The 16,988-nt window shown below is 51.2% G+C and overlaps 1 protein-coding gene across 7 annotated transcripts; it reads right to left on the reverse strand.

Annotated features, from left to right (window-relative positions):
* Nucleotides 1-1,728: 1,728 nt before the first annotated feature.
* Nucleotides 1,729-15,478, reverse strand: STOML1 (stomatin like 1). 7 transcript variants are annotated; one of them, XM_060153632.1, is made up of 8 exons: nucleotides 15,350-15,478; nucleotides 13,518-13,624; nucleotides 13,257-13,366; nucleotides 12,307-12,456; nucleotides 11,823-12,026; nucleotides 8,623-8,818; nucleotides 7,955-8,167; nucleotides 1,729-7,426 (listed from the first exon to the last, which is right to left on the reverse strand). In XM_060153632.1, exons 1-8 carry the CDS (start codon nucleotides 15,358-15,360, stop codon nucleotides 7,233-7,235), a joined length of 1,185 nt encoding a protein of 394 aa, XP_060009615.1. In that variant the 5' UTR covers nucleotides 15,361-15,478; the 3' UTR covers nucleotides 1,729-7,232. The 7 variants fall into 7 exon arrangements, with proteins under 7 accessions (XP_060009615.1, XP_060009625.1, XP_060009632.1 ...); XM_060153642.1 differs by lacking the exon at nucleotides 15,350-15,478 and adding an exon at nucleotides 15,228-15,250; XM_060153649.1 differs by lacking the exon at nucleotides 15,350-15,478 and adding an exon at nucleotides 13,712-13,776.
* Nucleotides 15,479-16,988: the final 1,510 nt, after the last annotated feature.

Below are 16,988 nucleotides of genomic sequence, written 5' to 3' on the forward strand. Positions count from 1 at the left end.
ACGAAGAGCCCGCGCCACAACGAAAGATCACACGTGCCTCAACTAAGACCCGATGCGCAAAAAAATTAAAGGAAAAAAAGAGAAATAACTATTAAAAAATAAAAACCAGTTGCTGGTGCCCATTATATGGCAGACACTGTGCCAGGCTCTGGAAAGCCAATGACAGCACAGTCCAGGGGAAGAGGCTCCCAGCAGAGGACTGTGGTGGGCAGGTCCCTTTTATCCTCAGCCTCCTCCCTCTCCTCGCCCCTCCCTTTCCTCTCTGTTCTTTCCCCGTCTTCTCTCCTTTCCTCTCTCTCTTTCCAGCCTCTCTCCTGGCTGAGTGGCAGAGAATCTGGGGCAGCAGATGGGGAACGTGCCCCTCTCTGTCTACCCCTACACAGTCCACACCCATCCCCATACAGTGGAGTAGGGCTTAGCAGAGCAACACAAAGCCCCAGGATCTTGAGACCCCCTTTATTCTAAGCCATTCCCACTGCCCCATGGCCCCCACTGACGTAGAGGAAGAGTCATGGGCTAGGAAGTATGAGACATAGGTTCTGGGCCCAGCCATGCCAAATCCCTCTGCGAAGGCTTTCTCTGGGCCTTGGTCTTCCCATCTGTGGACCAATCATCTCCTGCTCCCTTCCAGCTCTGCACCCTAGTTCTACAGGACTGTCCTTACCTGGCCACCTTCTAGGATCACCTCGCACTCCCAGTTTCTCTTGGTCAGTCTTGAAGACATTGGCCTGTGGCCATCACTAAATGACTTGCTGTCCTGGCTGGGGAGCTGGACTCCACTTGGCCTAGGATGGGAATCAAGAACCACTCACCACGATGAGCCGGAAAACTTCTCCTTCCAGCTACCCCTCCAACACGCAAATCTCCCCAAGTCCCCACCCCCTCAACACTCTCATTTCATGGTTTTTGGCTTGGAGGCCCCACCGAAAGGCTAACCCTGCGAGGCCTGTGTGAATGACCCAATGACTAAGATTTTACAACTAGCACTTCTTTCCCTTGAAATTGTTACAGTTACTAAACATCCCAGAGCCGCACCCCTACCCCACCCCGTCCCCATGTGCTAGGCTGTGCGTGGGGGGAGGGGTGGGGTTTGCCCCCATCCTTATTTCCTCCCTTCTTTCTCCAGGGTTGAGGGAGGTGTCAGTCTTCGTCCACAGCTAATCCCTCCATCAGGGCTCAGGATACCATTCCCGTCTCTTCCTCTAGAGTCTCCCTTTCTCTCTCCCTACTGGATCTTTCCCCTCAGCATAATACCCTCTCACTTCTACCTTAAAATTACCCACCTCTGTGCTAACCAATGCAATTACACAAGAGAAAGCATTTTAAAGCACTGAAATGAGGTGACATTTGCAGGTGATTGTATACTGAAGATGAAGTACTATGAATAACAATACAGCTAGTAAGGTAAGAATTAAGTTAGTACCATACAGAATTCCTACAGAGCAGTAAATTGCATTCTGACCAGATAATATAATGAAAGGAAAGACCTTGTTTATAGTAATAGTATCAGAAAAGGTAAAGTACCTGGGAATAAGCTTGATAAGAAATGTTCAAGACCAATATGAACACTGTAAAACTTCTGAAGAACATTTAAAAAAAGACATTAAAAACATGCCAAGTTCACAGATAGGAAGAGTCAGTGTCATAAAGATTGCAATTTTCTGAGTTACTTCACACATTTAACATGATCTCAATAAAGATATAAACAATTTATTTTAACTAGACTGGGTAATTCTAAAGTTTATTTTTAAAAAAACAAAAGAAGAAGAAGAACAGGCAGGAAGAATTTTTTTTTCTTTTTCTTCTCTTTTCTTTTTTAATTTGGCCGGGCTGCGCGGCTTGCAGGATCTTACTTCCCCTACCAGGGATTGAACCCACGCACTCTGCAGTGAAAGCACAGAGTCCTAAACACTGGACCACCAGGGAATTCCCAGGAAGAATTTCTTAAGAAGTATTAAAAAGAATTAATCTTACAGATATTAAACATTTTATGAAGCCTCAATCATTAAAACCATGTGGCCCCAGTGCATGGAAAAACATTAGTCCAGTGGAACACAACAGAAAACCCAGATATGGACCCCAAGACAAACAGAAATACATGGCATTGAAAAAAAAATGTGGTTCTATATTTTATGCTCATTTAAATCCCGAGTGGGTCAAACAGCTACATGTAAAAAATAAAATAATGGGAGTACATGGAATTCCTTTATGATCTCAGAATGGAAGTTCTTCTTATGACTTAAAACCTAAAAGCCATAAAATAAAATATATGTCATTTCAAATACATTTGTCAAATTTCATGGAAAAGTATAAGCAAAGTCAAAATACAAACAACAAATTGGGTTAAAAAATTTTTACAACTCATATAAAAAACAGCTAATCTCCCTAGCATTTAAAGAGCTCCCAGGTGTAAAAACAAAACTAGAAACAACCAACACTAAAAAAATGGACAAAGTAGATGAAATAACAGTTCACAGAAAAAGAAACACAATGGCTCTTAAACATATTACAAAATATTCAACTTCACACAAAATAAAAGAAATGAAAAAGTTTAAGTTTTGAGGTAATTCAATGGGGAAAATATATCTTTTCAACAAGAAGTGCTAGAATAATTGGATACCCATGCGGGGGAGGGCGGGGGGGGGAAACACCTCAGCCTTTTATCTCATACCATACACAAAAAGTAACTCAAAATGGATCACAAGCCTAAAAGTAATAGCTGAATCTATAAACTTTTAGACTTTAGAAGAAAACATAGGGGAAAATCTTCAAGACCGTGAGCAAAGATGAGCAAAGACATCCAGGAAATGACACAAAACGTCTAACCATTGAAAAGTTATAGGGCTTCCCTGGTGGCGCTGTGGTTAAGAATCCGCCTGCCAGTGCAGGGGACACAGGTTCGAGCCCTGGTCTGGGAAGATCTCACATGCCGCAGAGCAACTAAGCCCGTGTGCCACAACTACTGAGCCTGCACTCTAGAGCCTGCGAGCCACAGCTACTGAAGCTTGCGCACCTAGAGCCCGTGCACTGCAACAAGAGAAGCCCCCACTCGCCGCAACGAGAGAGAGCCCACGTGCACCAATGAAGACCCAACGCAGCCAAAAATAAATAAAATAAATAAATTTAGGGAAAAAAACTGGATAAAAAAAAGTTGTAGACTGGACTTTATCAAAATTAAAATCTACTGCTTTTCAAGATAAAGCACTAAGAAGTTAGAAAGGCAAGCTACAGACTGACAGAAAATATTCCAAATATGTGCTAAAAACCATGTATCCAGGATTTACTAGGAAGTCTTAAAGCTAATACGAATCTATACTGATAAGATAAATAAGCCATTGTTTAAAGTGAGAAAAAATATTGGACAGACACTTCACAAAAGAAGACATATGCCTAATAAGCACAAAGGAGGCTCAAAGTCATCAATCACACCCAGTGAAAAAGACTGGCAGCACCAAGTGTTGGCACGACTATCTTGGAATTGGTTTGTTAGTTTCTTGACCCAGAAATTCTACTCCTGAGTATTTACCCAAATGAAAACATATATCCGTACGAAGACTTGTACACAGACAGATGTTCAGAGGAGGTCTGATAATCAAAACTGAAAACTACTCAAATGTCCATGAACAGATGAATATATAAATTGTACACATCTATCCATACAACAGAATATCACTAAAAATAAAAAAGAACAAACTACAAATACACATGATAACACAGATGATTCAAAAACACTAGAGGGAAAGAAGCTAGACAGAGAAGGGTACACATGGTATAGTTTCACTTGTATGAAACTCTAGAAAGATGAAATTTAATCAGAGTTACAGAAAGCAGACCAGTGGTGACCTGGACCTGGGGGGGCGGGGGCGGGGACAGCGAGGCTTGAATGGGAAGGGACACGAGCTACGTGAGTTGATGGAAATGTTCTATATCTTGATTGCGGTGGCTGGTGGTTACACGGTGTTCACATTTGTCAAAACACATCAAGCACATTTAAAATGGGTGCATTTTTATCATATCATACTTTAAAAAGTAAACGCTGGAGAAAGCCAGCAAAAACCCTTTGCTTTTGCTGGGACTGAAAATCCAAGTCTTAAAAAGCAATAAGCAATTGAACAACTTTAAAAAATTATACTGAGATGCAATTTTTCACTTACTAGACTGTCAAAAAATCCAAAAGTTTAAAAACACGTTGTGTTGGCATGGCTATGAGGAAAAACAGACTCTCACTCACTGATAATGGGAGCGTAAATTAGAATAACCCCCAGAGAAGGCATTTGGGCAATATTAAATTAGAAATGCTTTGACCTAGCAATTTCCTTTCTAGGACTTTATCCCACAGATGAACTTCAACCACAGGTGAAATAGCGTATGTGAAAGATTATTACTGCAAGATTGTTGGAAATAGCAAAACACACACAAAAAATCTGAATGTCCATCAATGCAAACCAGGTTAAATAAACTATGATACGCCCGTTCAATGGAATCCTATGTAACTACAAAACTGAATAGGGAAAATCTAGGTGTGCTAATACGGAAAGCTCCTCAACTGTAAGGTTAAGGGAACAGATCAACATTGTATTTGCTATGCTGCCATTTCTGTAAAAAAAACAAAAAACAAGCAACCCCCGTCCAGAGAATAATATATTTGGATTTTCTTGTAAATGTATTTTTTTTAAACCTCAACTTCTGGAAGAATAACCAAGAAACTAATACCATGGGATACCTGTTTGAAAATATGTGGATGGAATCAGGAGTGTGAGGGACAATTTTCATAGCATGCCTTTTTAAAACTCTCTATTCAAAATTAAATACTTATTTTAAAATAACATCAGAATAATACATTATATATCAATATAGCATAATAATATAACTCTTTATCACTATTCATCAGGTTATCTTGAGGAAAACAAATATAGGAAGTGCCTCATGCAGTACAGGGGCATACCTGGCACAGCGTCAGTCCCCCCAAAATCCCTGCATACATCCCCCTTCAGACTTTAGGTTCCAGTTTCCCAAATCGGAGGTGCCCACTACCTCTTCCTGTGCTCTCACAGGGACTTTCCCCCTCTACCGAATGTCTTTCCCCCCATTTCCTTTCTTCTCTCATCTCCATGTAGCTGTGAGTCTCAGGCAACATCTCCTCAGGAAGCCTTCTTTGATGGACACCCTTCTCCCTCCCTCCCCACACCCTGGCCCCATTAGGTGCCCCTCGTCCACCCACTGGGGACTACAAAGTCTGCTGGGTCCTCCGAAACTCAGAGGCCTTGAACCTGTGGGCTCCCTTTCCTGGAGTGCTGGCCTCCCCAAGGAATGAGTTCCCCTGGACAGGAGGGTATTAACGGCTGGCAGCAGGCTTTGCTCTCCACCCACACAGACATCTAGAAAAGTTTGTTTCCCCTGTGATGCTGATCCTCCAACAGCCACAAAGAAGATCTGAGTTTTGGTTTCCCTTAAGCTTTCATGAGGAAGATGCGTGGGGTTTCCCCTCTTCCCCCTGGGGCACTGTGTGCAGTAACAATGGAGGGAACAGTGATGGATGGCTCGGGCATGTAGCTCATGGTCCAGCAGGGAGGGCAGGCACTTACACAAGAACAGTGACAGACACAGTGGGGAATAGGCACAACGACAGCGCCAAAGTAGAGGGGGAGCCCAGGCCAAGCAGAGAAGATCATGCCCCACCAGGGCTCACGGGCAGCGGGAGTGTGGCCGGTGGGGATTGGAGGGAAGGCTTTTGAACAGGCAGCCCTGGCTGGGCGGCCTCCAGGAGTGGAGAGAGGGATAGAGCAGGGGCAGCAACCTGGGGCTCTGGCCCTCCAGGAAGGGGCCCTGGGGCTGAAACCTGAACCCAATGGTGGTTTGGTCTACGCTGGTCTACCTCTACAAGAGGCCAAGGCGGGCACTGGCAGGAACAAAAGGGCAAACTGGATGGAGCCTGGTGCCAAGGCAGCTGGAGAGGGCCCTGAGGGGGAAGGCCTGGAGCCAGATCGCAGCCAGAGGCTGCGCCTCAAAGAGGAGCCTCAAATTTCTGTGTTTTTTTGTTTTTTTTTAACAAGTCTCTCCAGGATGTGAGATTCGCCATTTCTCAGAACCCGAGATGTCTAAGGCCCCCCTTCTCTGGGGTCCCTGAGGTTTGGGCCAGAACAGTAGGGAAACAGTGACCAGGGGTATAACAGGAGGGGCAGCTGATAGCAGCTCCTACCCCTCTCTTGAATGTGATACGAGCCCCCAGCCCTGCCTTCATTAGGTTGTTTGCCAGACCAGCTCTGTCACACCCACACCCCCTCTTTCCTGCCAAACCTCTACCCTGACTATAAAGGGAAACAGAGTGCCCTGCTGCTGCCTGCTTTGAGGCCCTTGGCAGGAAGTGGAACTGTGGGTGACTGAAGAGCACTGTCAGGGCTTGTGTCACCCTTCAGGGCCTGGGCCCCGGTCCGGCAGCAGGGGCATCACCTCAGAGACCCTCCGACCCACCTCCATTACCCCTATTTCTCTCCAAATACATTGTAAACATCACATTTATTTAAGGTTTTCAAACCTCCGGAAAGCAAAGCAACAGCAGGGCTCTCCTTCATGCTGCCCCGGGCTCCAGTCTGTCAGGCATGCAAGACCGAGCTGGGAGATGAGTCAAGACAGACGTCTTCAAGAGCAGAGCCGGGGAGCAGCCAGCCCCACTCTTTCCTGTCCCCATCCCCCCAGCCTGGGCCTGGACTGCAATCAGCAGGGCAGACCCAGCCGATCCCCAGACCCCTCCCACCGCAGGGACCTCTTCTCGGGGGCCGCCTTCCCTCTCCCTCCTCCAGCCTCTCTGAGCCCGCTTCTGGAGCTTGGAGCCTGAGCTGCACGCATTGCTCCCTCACACTGGGACCAAGCCAGCTGCTGTCAGGCTGTTTCTGTCAGCCCTGGCTCTCCAGTCAGGCAGGCAGCAGAGCACAGCAGGCCTGGCTCTCCTGTCATCGCGCTGTGCACCCAGCTCAGACCGGGTACGCGGCAGGGGACCAGGATCAGCAAAGGCTTGTCCAGAGAACCACTGTGGATGAGAAGGGCAGGGCCGCCTGACTCAGCCTTTCCCAGTCTCCAGGGTCTCCCAGCCTCCACTCATTGGCTCTTGCTGGGCCTGAAACTTCTCAGGGCCTCAACAATCCAAGGTGCAGTGTCAATGACTCCTCCTCCAAGATGCCCCCCTGGCTTGGTGCCAGGCTCGGGGCTGGGCTATGGACAGTCAGCCAAACCTGCTACTTCAAGGCCCTGAGGACAGCCTCCAGCTTCATGGCCACGGCCAGGTCGCCCTTCACCTTCAGCCGCCCGCTCATGTAGGCCCCCAGGGGCCGCAGCTCCCTGCACAACAGAGCCTGCAGGTCCTCCTCGGCCATCTCCACCACCACATCAGGGATGGCAGCAGGCACCCCATGCCCCACCCTCCCTTGCCCTGTGGGGAGAAAGAAAACTGAGCATTAGTAGGGGGACGACTATGCTGCAGGGGGTAGAAGAGGTTAGCATGTCCCACTGGGAGAGGTGGAAAGAGTGGTTAAGCGTTCAAATTCTAATACCCTGGGTTCAAGTCCCATTGGCTGTGTGACCGCTCAGAGCCTCAGTTTCCAAACTGGTGAAATGGGGATGACGAGGATAATCCCTAAATCACACGCTGATGATGAGAAGTAGGTGGGATAACGCACAAAACATGCTCCGCGCTGAGCCTGCCGTGAACAGGACCACAACGTGTGTGGGGCGCCTGGCACAGGAAGCTCGGCCATCTGAGTTGTCCTGCTGACGAGGACAGGGCAGGGAGACCGAGGCCTGGGTAGTCACTGTCTGCAAATGGCATCGGAGCCCCTGACTGCTATGGGTTTGCCCTAAACTGGGGGCAGGAGCAGGGCCCAGTCTGAAAAAGGACCGTGGGTGGTCGGGGCTACGAGCAACCCAGGTGGAAGGAAGACAGCAGGGAGGGCAGCTGCACCTGTAGTGAGGTCCAAGAAGTAGATGCTCTGGGTGCCACTGGGCAGGGCGACATTGAACTGGTAGCAGGCCCCGACCTGGCTGACCAGGGCCTCAGACAGGAAGGGCTTCAGAGCCGTCAGCAGCCCCTCGGCCACAGGCTGCTTGGGGCTGGACCCGGCACCACCATGAGGGGCAGACGGCTCAACCTCGTTCACCATATCCAAGGTATCTGCTGGGGGCGGCCGAAGGGATTGGGGAGGGAGGCAGAGAGAAGGAGGTCAACGTGCTGCCAAGGTCAACGTGTGGCCTCCGTACCTTCGCGGCAGTTCCGTCTTACACCCTCTTCAGGCCCACGTTCAGTTTCCTAAGAAGCTGCCCTTGAGATTTGAGCCATAACCCCAAATGCCATTTCTAAGCTACTCCGGCCTTGAATCCAAAACTCTTTGCTGGATGCTGTTGCTTCCTCCCATGGAGGCTCCCAAAGGCCTCCACACACTCAGACACCTGGACTCTTCTCACTGCCTTAGCTCTGGTCAGCTCTAGAATCGGGGTGGCCTGAACAGCTGGGCGGGGTGTGCACTGCACAAGCTGCTTGGTTAAGGGAACAAGTAGCAAAGTTCAGTCTGTGCTGGACACCAAGCTGAGCGCCCCGGGGACCACCCTCACTCTTTCCCCGAGGCTCCTTACCTGGCTCGGGGAGTGGGGCACCTCCTGCCACTGAAGACATGCCTCCTCCCAGGAAGTGGAGGGCCAGCTGCTGCAGGGTGCTGTCCAGGCTGGGCCCAGCTGGACTGTCCTGGGGCAGCTGGAGCACGGCCTCCACTGCCAGCTCCACGCGGTCCACCTCCAGCCCCCAGGCCCTGGTCACGTCGTTGATCTCCAGCTGCAGGATGGTGTGGGGAGAAATGGCACTCATTCAACAAACCTTTCCAGAGCACGTTCTTTAGGCAGGCTGGTATGGCCATGGTGGCACATGAGGCACCAGGCCTGCCCTTGAGAAGTTCCCAGCCTGGGACGGAGGCAGAGGGCAATTACAACCCAGCTGTGGGCAGCTGGTAGTGAGCAATCAGGAGAGGGTGTGGGGCAGGGAGGAGGGGGTGATGCCAGGAGGAGGAGGAATCATCCAGGTGAAGGGGCATCAAAGGAGGGCCCTTCCAGGCAATGGGAAGAGCAGGTGCAAAAATGCAGAAAGGAGCACCTCGAATGCTCGGGGAACCGTGAGGAACCACAGTTCCATTTAGCTGGACCCTCAGTTGTGGCCTGGGACACCAGAGACAGCCGAGGGCTCAGAGGAGGCTGCTCCCGCTCACTTGGATCTATTCTGAGGCACAAGGAGTCCCGGAGATGAGTTTGGCAGGCAAGGGACAGAGCAGTCTTGCTTGTTGCAAAGATTCTCTTGGCTGCCGTGTGGACACTGGATTGGAGGGGCTAAGAGTAGAGGCATGGAGACCAGCTAGGACATTGTTTCAAACCGCAGGCAAAAGTGATGCAGATGCGGTGTCAGGCAGAGAGGCGGCTGTGAGCCGAGACACACCAGGGGAGGGGCACAACTCTGTAAACTCTATTAAGCTACAGAAGGACACTAGAGAAATAGAACCGCTGGACTTATCGGCTGCCCGGATGTGCGAAAACAAGGAGGGCGGTGAGGAGCCACGTTTCTAGTATGGCTGCCTGCACGGATCAGGAACGCGGGCGTTTATCCAGAGAGCATACACAGAGGAAGACACAGATTTGGGGGTGGGTAGGGAAGGAATGGTGACTTTTTAAACACGTTAAGCTTGAGGTGTCTACGGGACGGCCAACCGCAATTGGATAAGTGGGGCCAGGAAGCAGGGCAGAGTGGGACTGGATCGGAGTGTTGAGAATAATTAGTGTCTAGAGTTAGCAGAAAGCCCCAGGTGGGTAAGCTCTCCTGGGAGGTCACAGGTGAGAAGAGACCACTGAGGGAAACCTGGAAACAGAAGGGCAGAAGAACAGGGAGTAACCAGGAGTGTGGAATAATGGAAGCAGAGGATCCAAGAATAATGGAAGGATGGGTCCATGGAGTCAAAGGCTGCCTCCAGGTGAAGTAAGGGAAGGACTGAAAAGTGCCCCTGTGCTAGCAAGAGGGAGGTCACCATGAGGTCGGCAGTGACGTCAGTCTTAGGAGCATGGGGGGAGCCTAGATGAAGGACAGGAGGGGAGGAAGGAAAGGGGAGAGAGGGGTTAAGAGCTAGAGGGGGTCTGGGACAAAGGGAAAATATGTGTCCTCACAAAAAGGCAAGAAGAGGCTGAATTGAGGGAGGGAGCCGAGTCCTGAGCCCAGAGCACTGCCCGGTGCAGAGGAAGCAGATGCTTCCAGTGAGACAGGGAAACAGCACAGATGTAGATGAGTTTGAAGGGGTGATGCTAGAGGAAGCTGAAAGAGTTCTCACCCTAGAGTGTTTTCTCCTGAGAATTAAGAGGCAAGGCCTGTGGCAATGGGGGAGGCTGGGCTGGGGCAGTGAGGGGTGAAGTGGCTGGCCTGGAGCAGCTAAGGAGGGCCCAGCAAGTGAGAGGTGGGGAGCGTGCAATCCCTCTAGAGGAAAAGTACGCAGAAGCAGGGGCGCGGTGAGAATGAGAAACGTATGCCTGAAACGGGCCTTAGGGAGGTGTGCTGGATTTCCGGAGATTTCATTTTAGCCAGGCAATGACCCCACTTTACCAGGAGCCAACTCAATCTGGGCAATGGCCCTACATGACTCTAATGTCCTGGTATGGGACTCACTCTCTCAGATGGCCTCTCTTGGCTTTGCTGCACCAAAGCCATGTGCAACAAGGCCGACAGCAATTTTCTCTTTCTAAAGGTAGATCAAAACGGAATGTGGTTTCATGAAAAAAAATTATCAAATTGTGATCTGAGTTGTATAGGACTGAGCACTGGATTGGGGGCTGGGGGGAGGTGACCTGGCTCTGGTCCAGCTCTGCCCTGACCACAGGTCTAAGGGGCAAGTCAAATAATATCTGAGCCTTAGTTTCCTTCCTCCAAAATAAAACAATAATACCAGCCTTTGCAGCAAAATGTAAAGCAGAGATACACCGAGCCAGGCAAAATGCTATGCATGTGAGAGCTCCTCTTGGGAATTTCACCCAGTTGATTTATTTCCTGAAGGGACTGCGACCTCCAGGATTGGCATTATTACCCCACTCCCCTTCCTGTCCTCTAACCCTGGGGAAAGCAGATCTTAGGGGAACGAGGGGAAACTTCACCCACGGTCCCCTGCCAGGACATGGGAGAAAGCACAAGGTGAACATGAGGAGCAGGGGACACGCCTTCACACATGTATTTCAACCCCATCTTGTCACAGGAGGGATCTGAGGTGAATTCCAGGGTAACTGCTCACACTCAGAGAAGAGGCAGGAAAAAGGCCCAAATGCCCTCATGTCCCTTTGTTCTCTTCAGAACAAAGAACACAAACCCACAAAAATGCACATGCTGCCTCGGGGAGCATGGAATTCCCCTGAAGGTGACTAGGCCAGGAAGGCCCCTGCTCCTTTCACCCACCTGCCTGCCCCATGAGGGGCTGAGTGCCCCTGAGGCCCAGTGTTGTCATGGCAATGCCTGCAGAGCAGTGAAGAGTGAAACCTCAGGCAGTTGGGGCAGGACCCAAGAATTTCTGTCAGGCCACTCCCCTGTCCCAGCCCCTTCACCTCTCAGGGATAGATTTGCCTAAGATTGCTACGGTGCCATCTTCTGTTCCTCGACTCACAGTCCCACCCAGACCACTGACTCTTCAAAAGTTGTTACACTCTTGGGACATAAGGCAAACTGAGGCCCAGAGCGATCTGGTGCTCTGCTAAAGTGCCCTGGCAGGCAGAGCTGGGCTGAGATGCCAGCCCCGAACCCTGCCCTGTGTGGAGCTGCCTACCAGGAGCTGGTCGCTGATCTTGGGCTTCTCCATCTGGATCTCCCGCAGAGGCCTCTTGAGCAGAGCCTTGGTCATGGCGTTCTGGGCCGTCATGCGTGTGGCTGTGTTCAGGTCCTTCACTGTCATCACCGACAGTACCGGGTCCCAGATGCGGAACTGGACGTCAGCCCCCACAGACAGCACAGCCCCATCCTTAGAGGCCAACTGTTGGGGGAGGCCATGAAAGAGGGGCTGGGGGCGCAGGGAGGCCAGGCCCACTGAGACCACCCAACCTGACCCACTCGCCTGGTCACTAGCTCCTCAGGAGCAAAATGGTATCCCCAAGTGCGTGGGCTTAGGTATATGGATCAAGGCTGTCCTCCCAGCCCCCTCCCCCTTTTTCTGGTATCTTCCTCATTCCTCACCCCTAATGGCTACTCACAGGCCAATACACCCAGCATAAGCCCCCACTCCCTCTGTCCACAGGAGCCAAGAAGCCCCTCACCTTGCAAGGAGGGACACTGAAGGCTCGTGTCCTCAGATCCACCCTCTGAAAGGAGTCAATGAAGGGCAGGAGCAGAACCATACCGGGTCCTTGAGGGGTGCGGATCCGGCCCAGTCGAAACACGACCATGCGCTCATAGGTGGGCACGATCTGTCCACAGCAGCAAGGAAAAGGGTTGAAAGCACTGAGCTGCTGCTGGCAATGATGTCTCCCCAGGTCCCTCCCTCTCCTCTCTCCCTCTGGCCTTGTTCAGTGTCAGGTATCCTGAGCTCTGTCTTCCGATGAAAAAAACAAAGCTCTGAGAGGTTAACTGACGTGCTCAAAAATCACAAAGCCCCCAAGTGAAACACACGAGATCTGAACGCAGTTCTGAATGACTCCAAAAGCCACGCCCTCAACTGCCATACTGTATTGACTTGATCCTCAGTGAAACCTTTCACCTGTGTGATCTGAAGCTAGACATGACTCAAACCAGGAAACTGTCTGCCCTGTCTTAGTTAAGGGAAAAGCTGGGCTGCTCTAATAGCAGCCCCGAGCAAAGGGCTTTGCCAACTTCAGGTTCCTGGAATCCTCAAACAAGGAAATATGTCCAAATTGAGAAATGAAGTCTTAGAGAGGCAGTGACTTGCCCAAGGTCACATAATACTTGTTTCAGTGGCAGTTTGGGGACTAGGATTTAGGACCTTCTAAGGACTCCCTTCGAGACCACACCAAACCCCAAGCTTTCTAGAGACACTGGCTGTTGCCTGGGGCCACACGAGGGTAGGCTTCCACCTTCACTGCAGTTCTCAGGTGCAATCCTCAACTCTAGTTCATCCTTTCCCATCTGCACCATCCCTTGTTGAAAACGAGGCCTGAAATTCCTATTACTCATCACCTGCTGGGCCAGGTTGAGTGTTTTTCATTTCTAATTTAGCCTAACCCAAAGGGAGGAAGATATTTGTGTGCACCTTAAAGCCAGTGTTCAGACCCCCAAACTTGGGAGTTTGGGAAGACTTGTTTCTGCCACTTACTGGCTGCCAGTATGACTTTGGACAAGTCTGAGCTTCAGTTTCCTCATCTGAAAGGTGAGAATGAACAATTATTTTCCAGCCCATTTCACAGAGCTGTGATATTTGGGGGAAGGGGGCAGAGGATGGGGAATTCACCCACCAATGCCAAAGCTCTCCACATGGCCCAACCATTCTGGGGGCTGATCCAGCCAGCCTTACCTTCAGGGCAAACCAACCAGAAATGGGGAAGGTGATCAGCAGCAGCAAGAACCCCAGGAAACTGATGAGGCCATGGCAGAGGCAGGAAGGCCAGCTCTGAGGTGCATCTGGGGACAAGAGAGCAGAGGTGGTCAAGGAATACCGACTGGGTCTGGCAGGACAGCTGCTGGCTGGGTGAACTCAGTCAAGTGTACCTTTTGCCCACCTCCCCTTTCAGTGGCTCCTTCCTTTTCAGGGCTAAGATGTTCTTTCCAAGCTCACAGTTCTTCACTCCACTTTAGTGCCGTGCCTTAAGAACCTAATACTACTCCCATATCTTTGGGCAGGTGCTAGTTAAGGACTGTTCCTTCCTCCCATACACCAAAACAAATCTGTCCCAAGTCCCACCCTCACAAGGCCTATTCTCTGCGAGACAGTAGTCACTGGAATTGAGAAGCCAATCACATGATGCTCTCCTCACTGGGCTGAGCAGGAGTCAATCCTTTTGTCTGATTTATATTGCCTCCCATAGCTGGCAAAGCCAGGAGTACCTGGGCATCTGTAAGCACATGCTGGGTTGAACTGAATGCTGCTGGCATAACACCTCCTCTACTATCAGCCCCAGAAGTGTGCTTTCAAGGAGTCCTTTTGGAGACAGCCTAAGGCTATCTGGTGAGGGTGGCATCACTGGACCTTAGCTTAAAGGGATAAAGCATCAATTGCTCTTCAACAGATGCCAGAGATGAGGGCAAAGATGTTCTTTCCTAGTTCACAATTCTTCACCCCCCTTTAATGCCCTCTGGGCCATGCCTCGCTTGAAGCAGCTTTAGGTGAGAGGTGGGGGACGGAGAGCTAGGAAAATGAGATTCATTTGAACCACAGGTCCCTTCCCCCGTGAACCAGAAGCCCAGATGGGAGTGAAAGCTGAGAAAACCCCAGAATCTGGGAGAGGTTATTTTCTGCTCTCTTTCCTCTCCCAACCCTGAACAGAGAGCAGACAGGAGCCTCGGCTCCACACTTCCAGGAACCCTGTACTTCCGGGCTCTCTGGGCCCCAGAATGCTAAATCTCCTTTCCTGCCTCGTTCTGACCCATGTGGCCCCTGCAGGAAAGGAACCCTTGGATAGGGGCATCTGTCATTAGAGGAGGATCACATAGGGGCCACATCCTCTGGGGTTTTGGTTGTTAGGCTGTGGCATGTGGGATCTGGCCTATGGGCCAAGGGAATTACTCAAGGATTTGGAGCAAGACAGGGCCCGGAAGACATGACAGGCACCTGAGGGCCTGCACATCTCCACCAGGGAACAGGGACATGCTCAAGCTTAGGGAGTCTAGAGGTGCCCCCTGAGGTGAAGATTCTGCCATTTCTCTGCAGCCAAGTGCCCTTGGCATGCTGGTGACCTCCTATGCCTAGACCTTAGTTTCTTTCTAGGCAAAATGGAAACCTGAAATCTCTGGGCTGATAAAAGCCGAGGAGAAACGAGGTGGGGCGACGCTTCTTGGAAGATGAGAGACCTGTGGTGCTGCAGCCCCGTGGCCCTAGGAGAGCTGGATTAGCAGTAGCATCCCAGCGCCTGATGCAAGCCCTTCTCCACATTGTGGAGACCTCCTCTCGGTCCCTCCTGTAAGGATGTGAGCGCGCAAGACCGGCTGACTCCCGAGAGGCAGAGGGTTCGGGCCCAGGATTGCCAGCCGATCTCTCCCAGGTCCGCTGTGCTGGGCGGCCACTCACCGGCCCCAGGCCCCACGCCGCCCGGCTCCGGGGACAAGCAACCCTTCTGCGAGCCCAGGAAGCCGAAGCTCGACTGCTGGAAACGGTCAAAGTCCCCCAAGGGCAGCGCTCGGTACCCAGACCTGCCGAGCATGACTCCTAACGGGGGTACGCCCCGCGCCCCAGCACTGTACGCAGCCTGACCAGCCGGCCGCTACACCGCCCCACCCCTGCTGGTCGCCGTTCCCGGTTTCGCCTGCGCGGCCATGGGCGGTGGCCCTGGCGCAGAAGGAGGAGGCAGGACGGGCTCGGCTCTCACCGTCGCACAGCGCCCCCTGCGCTGGGAGGACCGAAATGCGGCCGCGGGGCAGGGAGGGAGGGTAGTCTGTGTTCCTGGAAGCCCGCAGGAGTCCGTCCTCCTACACCTTGCTCCCACTAGGCCTTAGAAAAGGAGCAGGAAGAGAAGTTGAGCTTTGTAAGGGGCTCAACTTTGTAAGATTCAGGAGCTGAATCTTCTCCAGAAGCAAGGAAATGCTACCAGCCTTCTCAGCACGAACTCAAAAACTAGGGACGGATTTTGGGAAGGTTGCCCTTATATGGAATTAGGTTTTCTCCAAGGCATGATAAACAAATTATTCCTCTTTGTGTCCCCTCAGCCCAGCAAGCAGGGCCTGGCAAAGAGTGGATCTCAGTGCTTATCTGTTGAATGAAGGAGTAGCCAGATCATTGTGGGTCAAGGTGGGGCAGGAGGGCCTGAACTTGGGCACAAAAAGAAAGAAATTTCATGTGCAGACCTCAGGGAGCATGGCAGAGTAAGGAAGGAGGGGATTGCACAGTGCTAACCCAGGGCAGCCCTCCAGAGCATCACAGAGGTGAGATCCTCAGTCTTGCAGTTGCAGAAGCAGCATGCCCCTTGATCCAGGTACCCAGAGGTAACTTGTCTCTCCATGGCTTGAGAAAACCCAAATGCAAATGGTGAATTTACTCTGAGAAGCATTCATTTCCAACAAGGTGTTGGGCAGGCTGTCTTCCAAAGCGGGCAAAGAAATTAATAAAGCTTTCCTTGTCTCACACATGCCAGCCCTCAGGCGCCTCAGTCCACTTCCAGGTCCCTTCTGCAGATGGCTGCTTACCATCTTTGGCTTTTACTGGTTTGATGGCCTGATTCTAAACCTCTGGAGGCACTGATCAAGCTGCAGGGTAGGGTAGGCTCCTGAGGCTTTGCACTGTCCCTGGGAAGTTAGTTCTCCCCGCATCCCCCCACCCCCACCCCAGACTATAAACTTTACAAGAGATAGGCCCCATCACCATCCCTCTAGTCTGTCCCGGACTGGAACTGAGCACAAAATGGGTACAGGGGAGTCAGCACAATGACTGGGATGCTTTGAAGTTTGAAGACAGGGGTATTGGCCCAGTGATGCCACCTGGAGTTGTGCTTTCTCCCCTCACCAGCTTGGAGCTGGGCTTCTCCTTTGGCCAAGAGCTAACTTGCTCTCTCATTTTTTTTTTTAATAAATATATTTATTTATTTATTTTTGGCTGCGTTGGGTCTTTGTTGCTGTGCACGGGCTTTCTCTAGTTGCGGTGAGTGGGGGCTACTCTTCGTTGCAGTGCACCAGCTTCTCATTGCGGTGGCTTCTCTTGTTCCAGAGCACAGGCTCTAGGCGCGGGCTTTAGTAGTTGTGGCACATGGGCTTAGCTGCTCCGTGGCATGTGGGATCTTCCCAGACCAGGGCTCGAACCCCTGTCCCTTGCATTGGCAGGAGGATTCTTAACCTCTGC

This window comes from Lagenorhynchus albirostris, chromosome 1 (genome assembly GCF_949774975.1).
Source record: "Lagenorhynchus albirostris chromosome 1, mLagAlb1.1, whole genome shotgun sequence".
Taxonomy (NCBI): domain Eukaryota; kingdom Metazoa; phylum Chordata; class Mammalia; order Artiodactyla; family Delphinidae; genus Lagenorhynchus; species Lagenorhynchus albirostris.

Bases quoted from the DNA above. Each gene is read 5' to 3' on its own strand.
- STOML1 (XM_060153624.1), bottom strand. From the start codon at position 15,360: ATGCTCGGCAGGTCTGGGTACCGAGCGCTGCCCTTGGGGGACTTTGAC. The intron at 12,027-12,306 runs GTGAGGGGCTTC...CTCCCCCAACAG, and splicing joins TCAGTGTCCCTCCTTGCAAG to TTGGCCTCTAAGGATGGGGC. The intron at 7,427-7,954 runs GTGCAGCTGCCC...TTCTCCCCACAG, and splicing joins CTTCTTGGACCTCACTACAG to GGCAAGGGAGGGTGGGGCAT.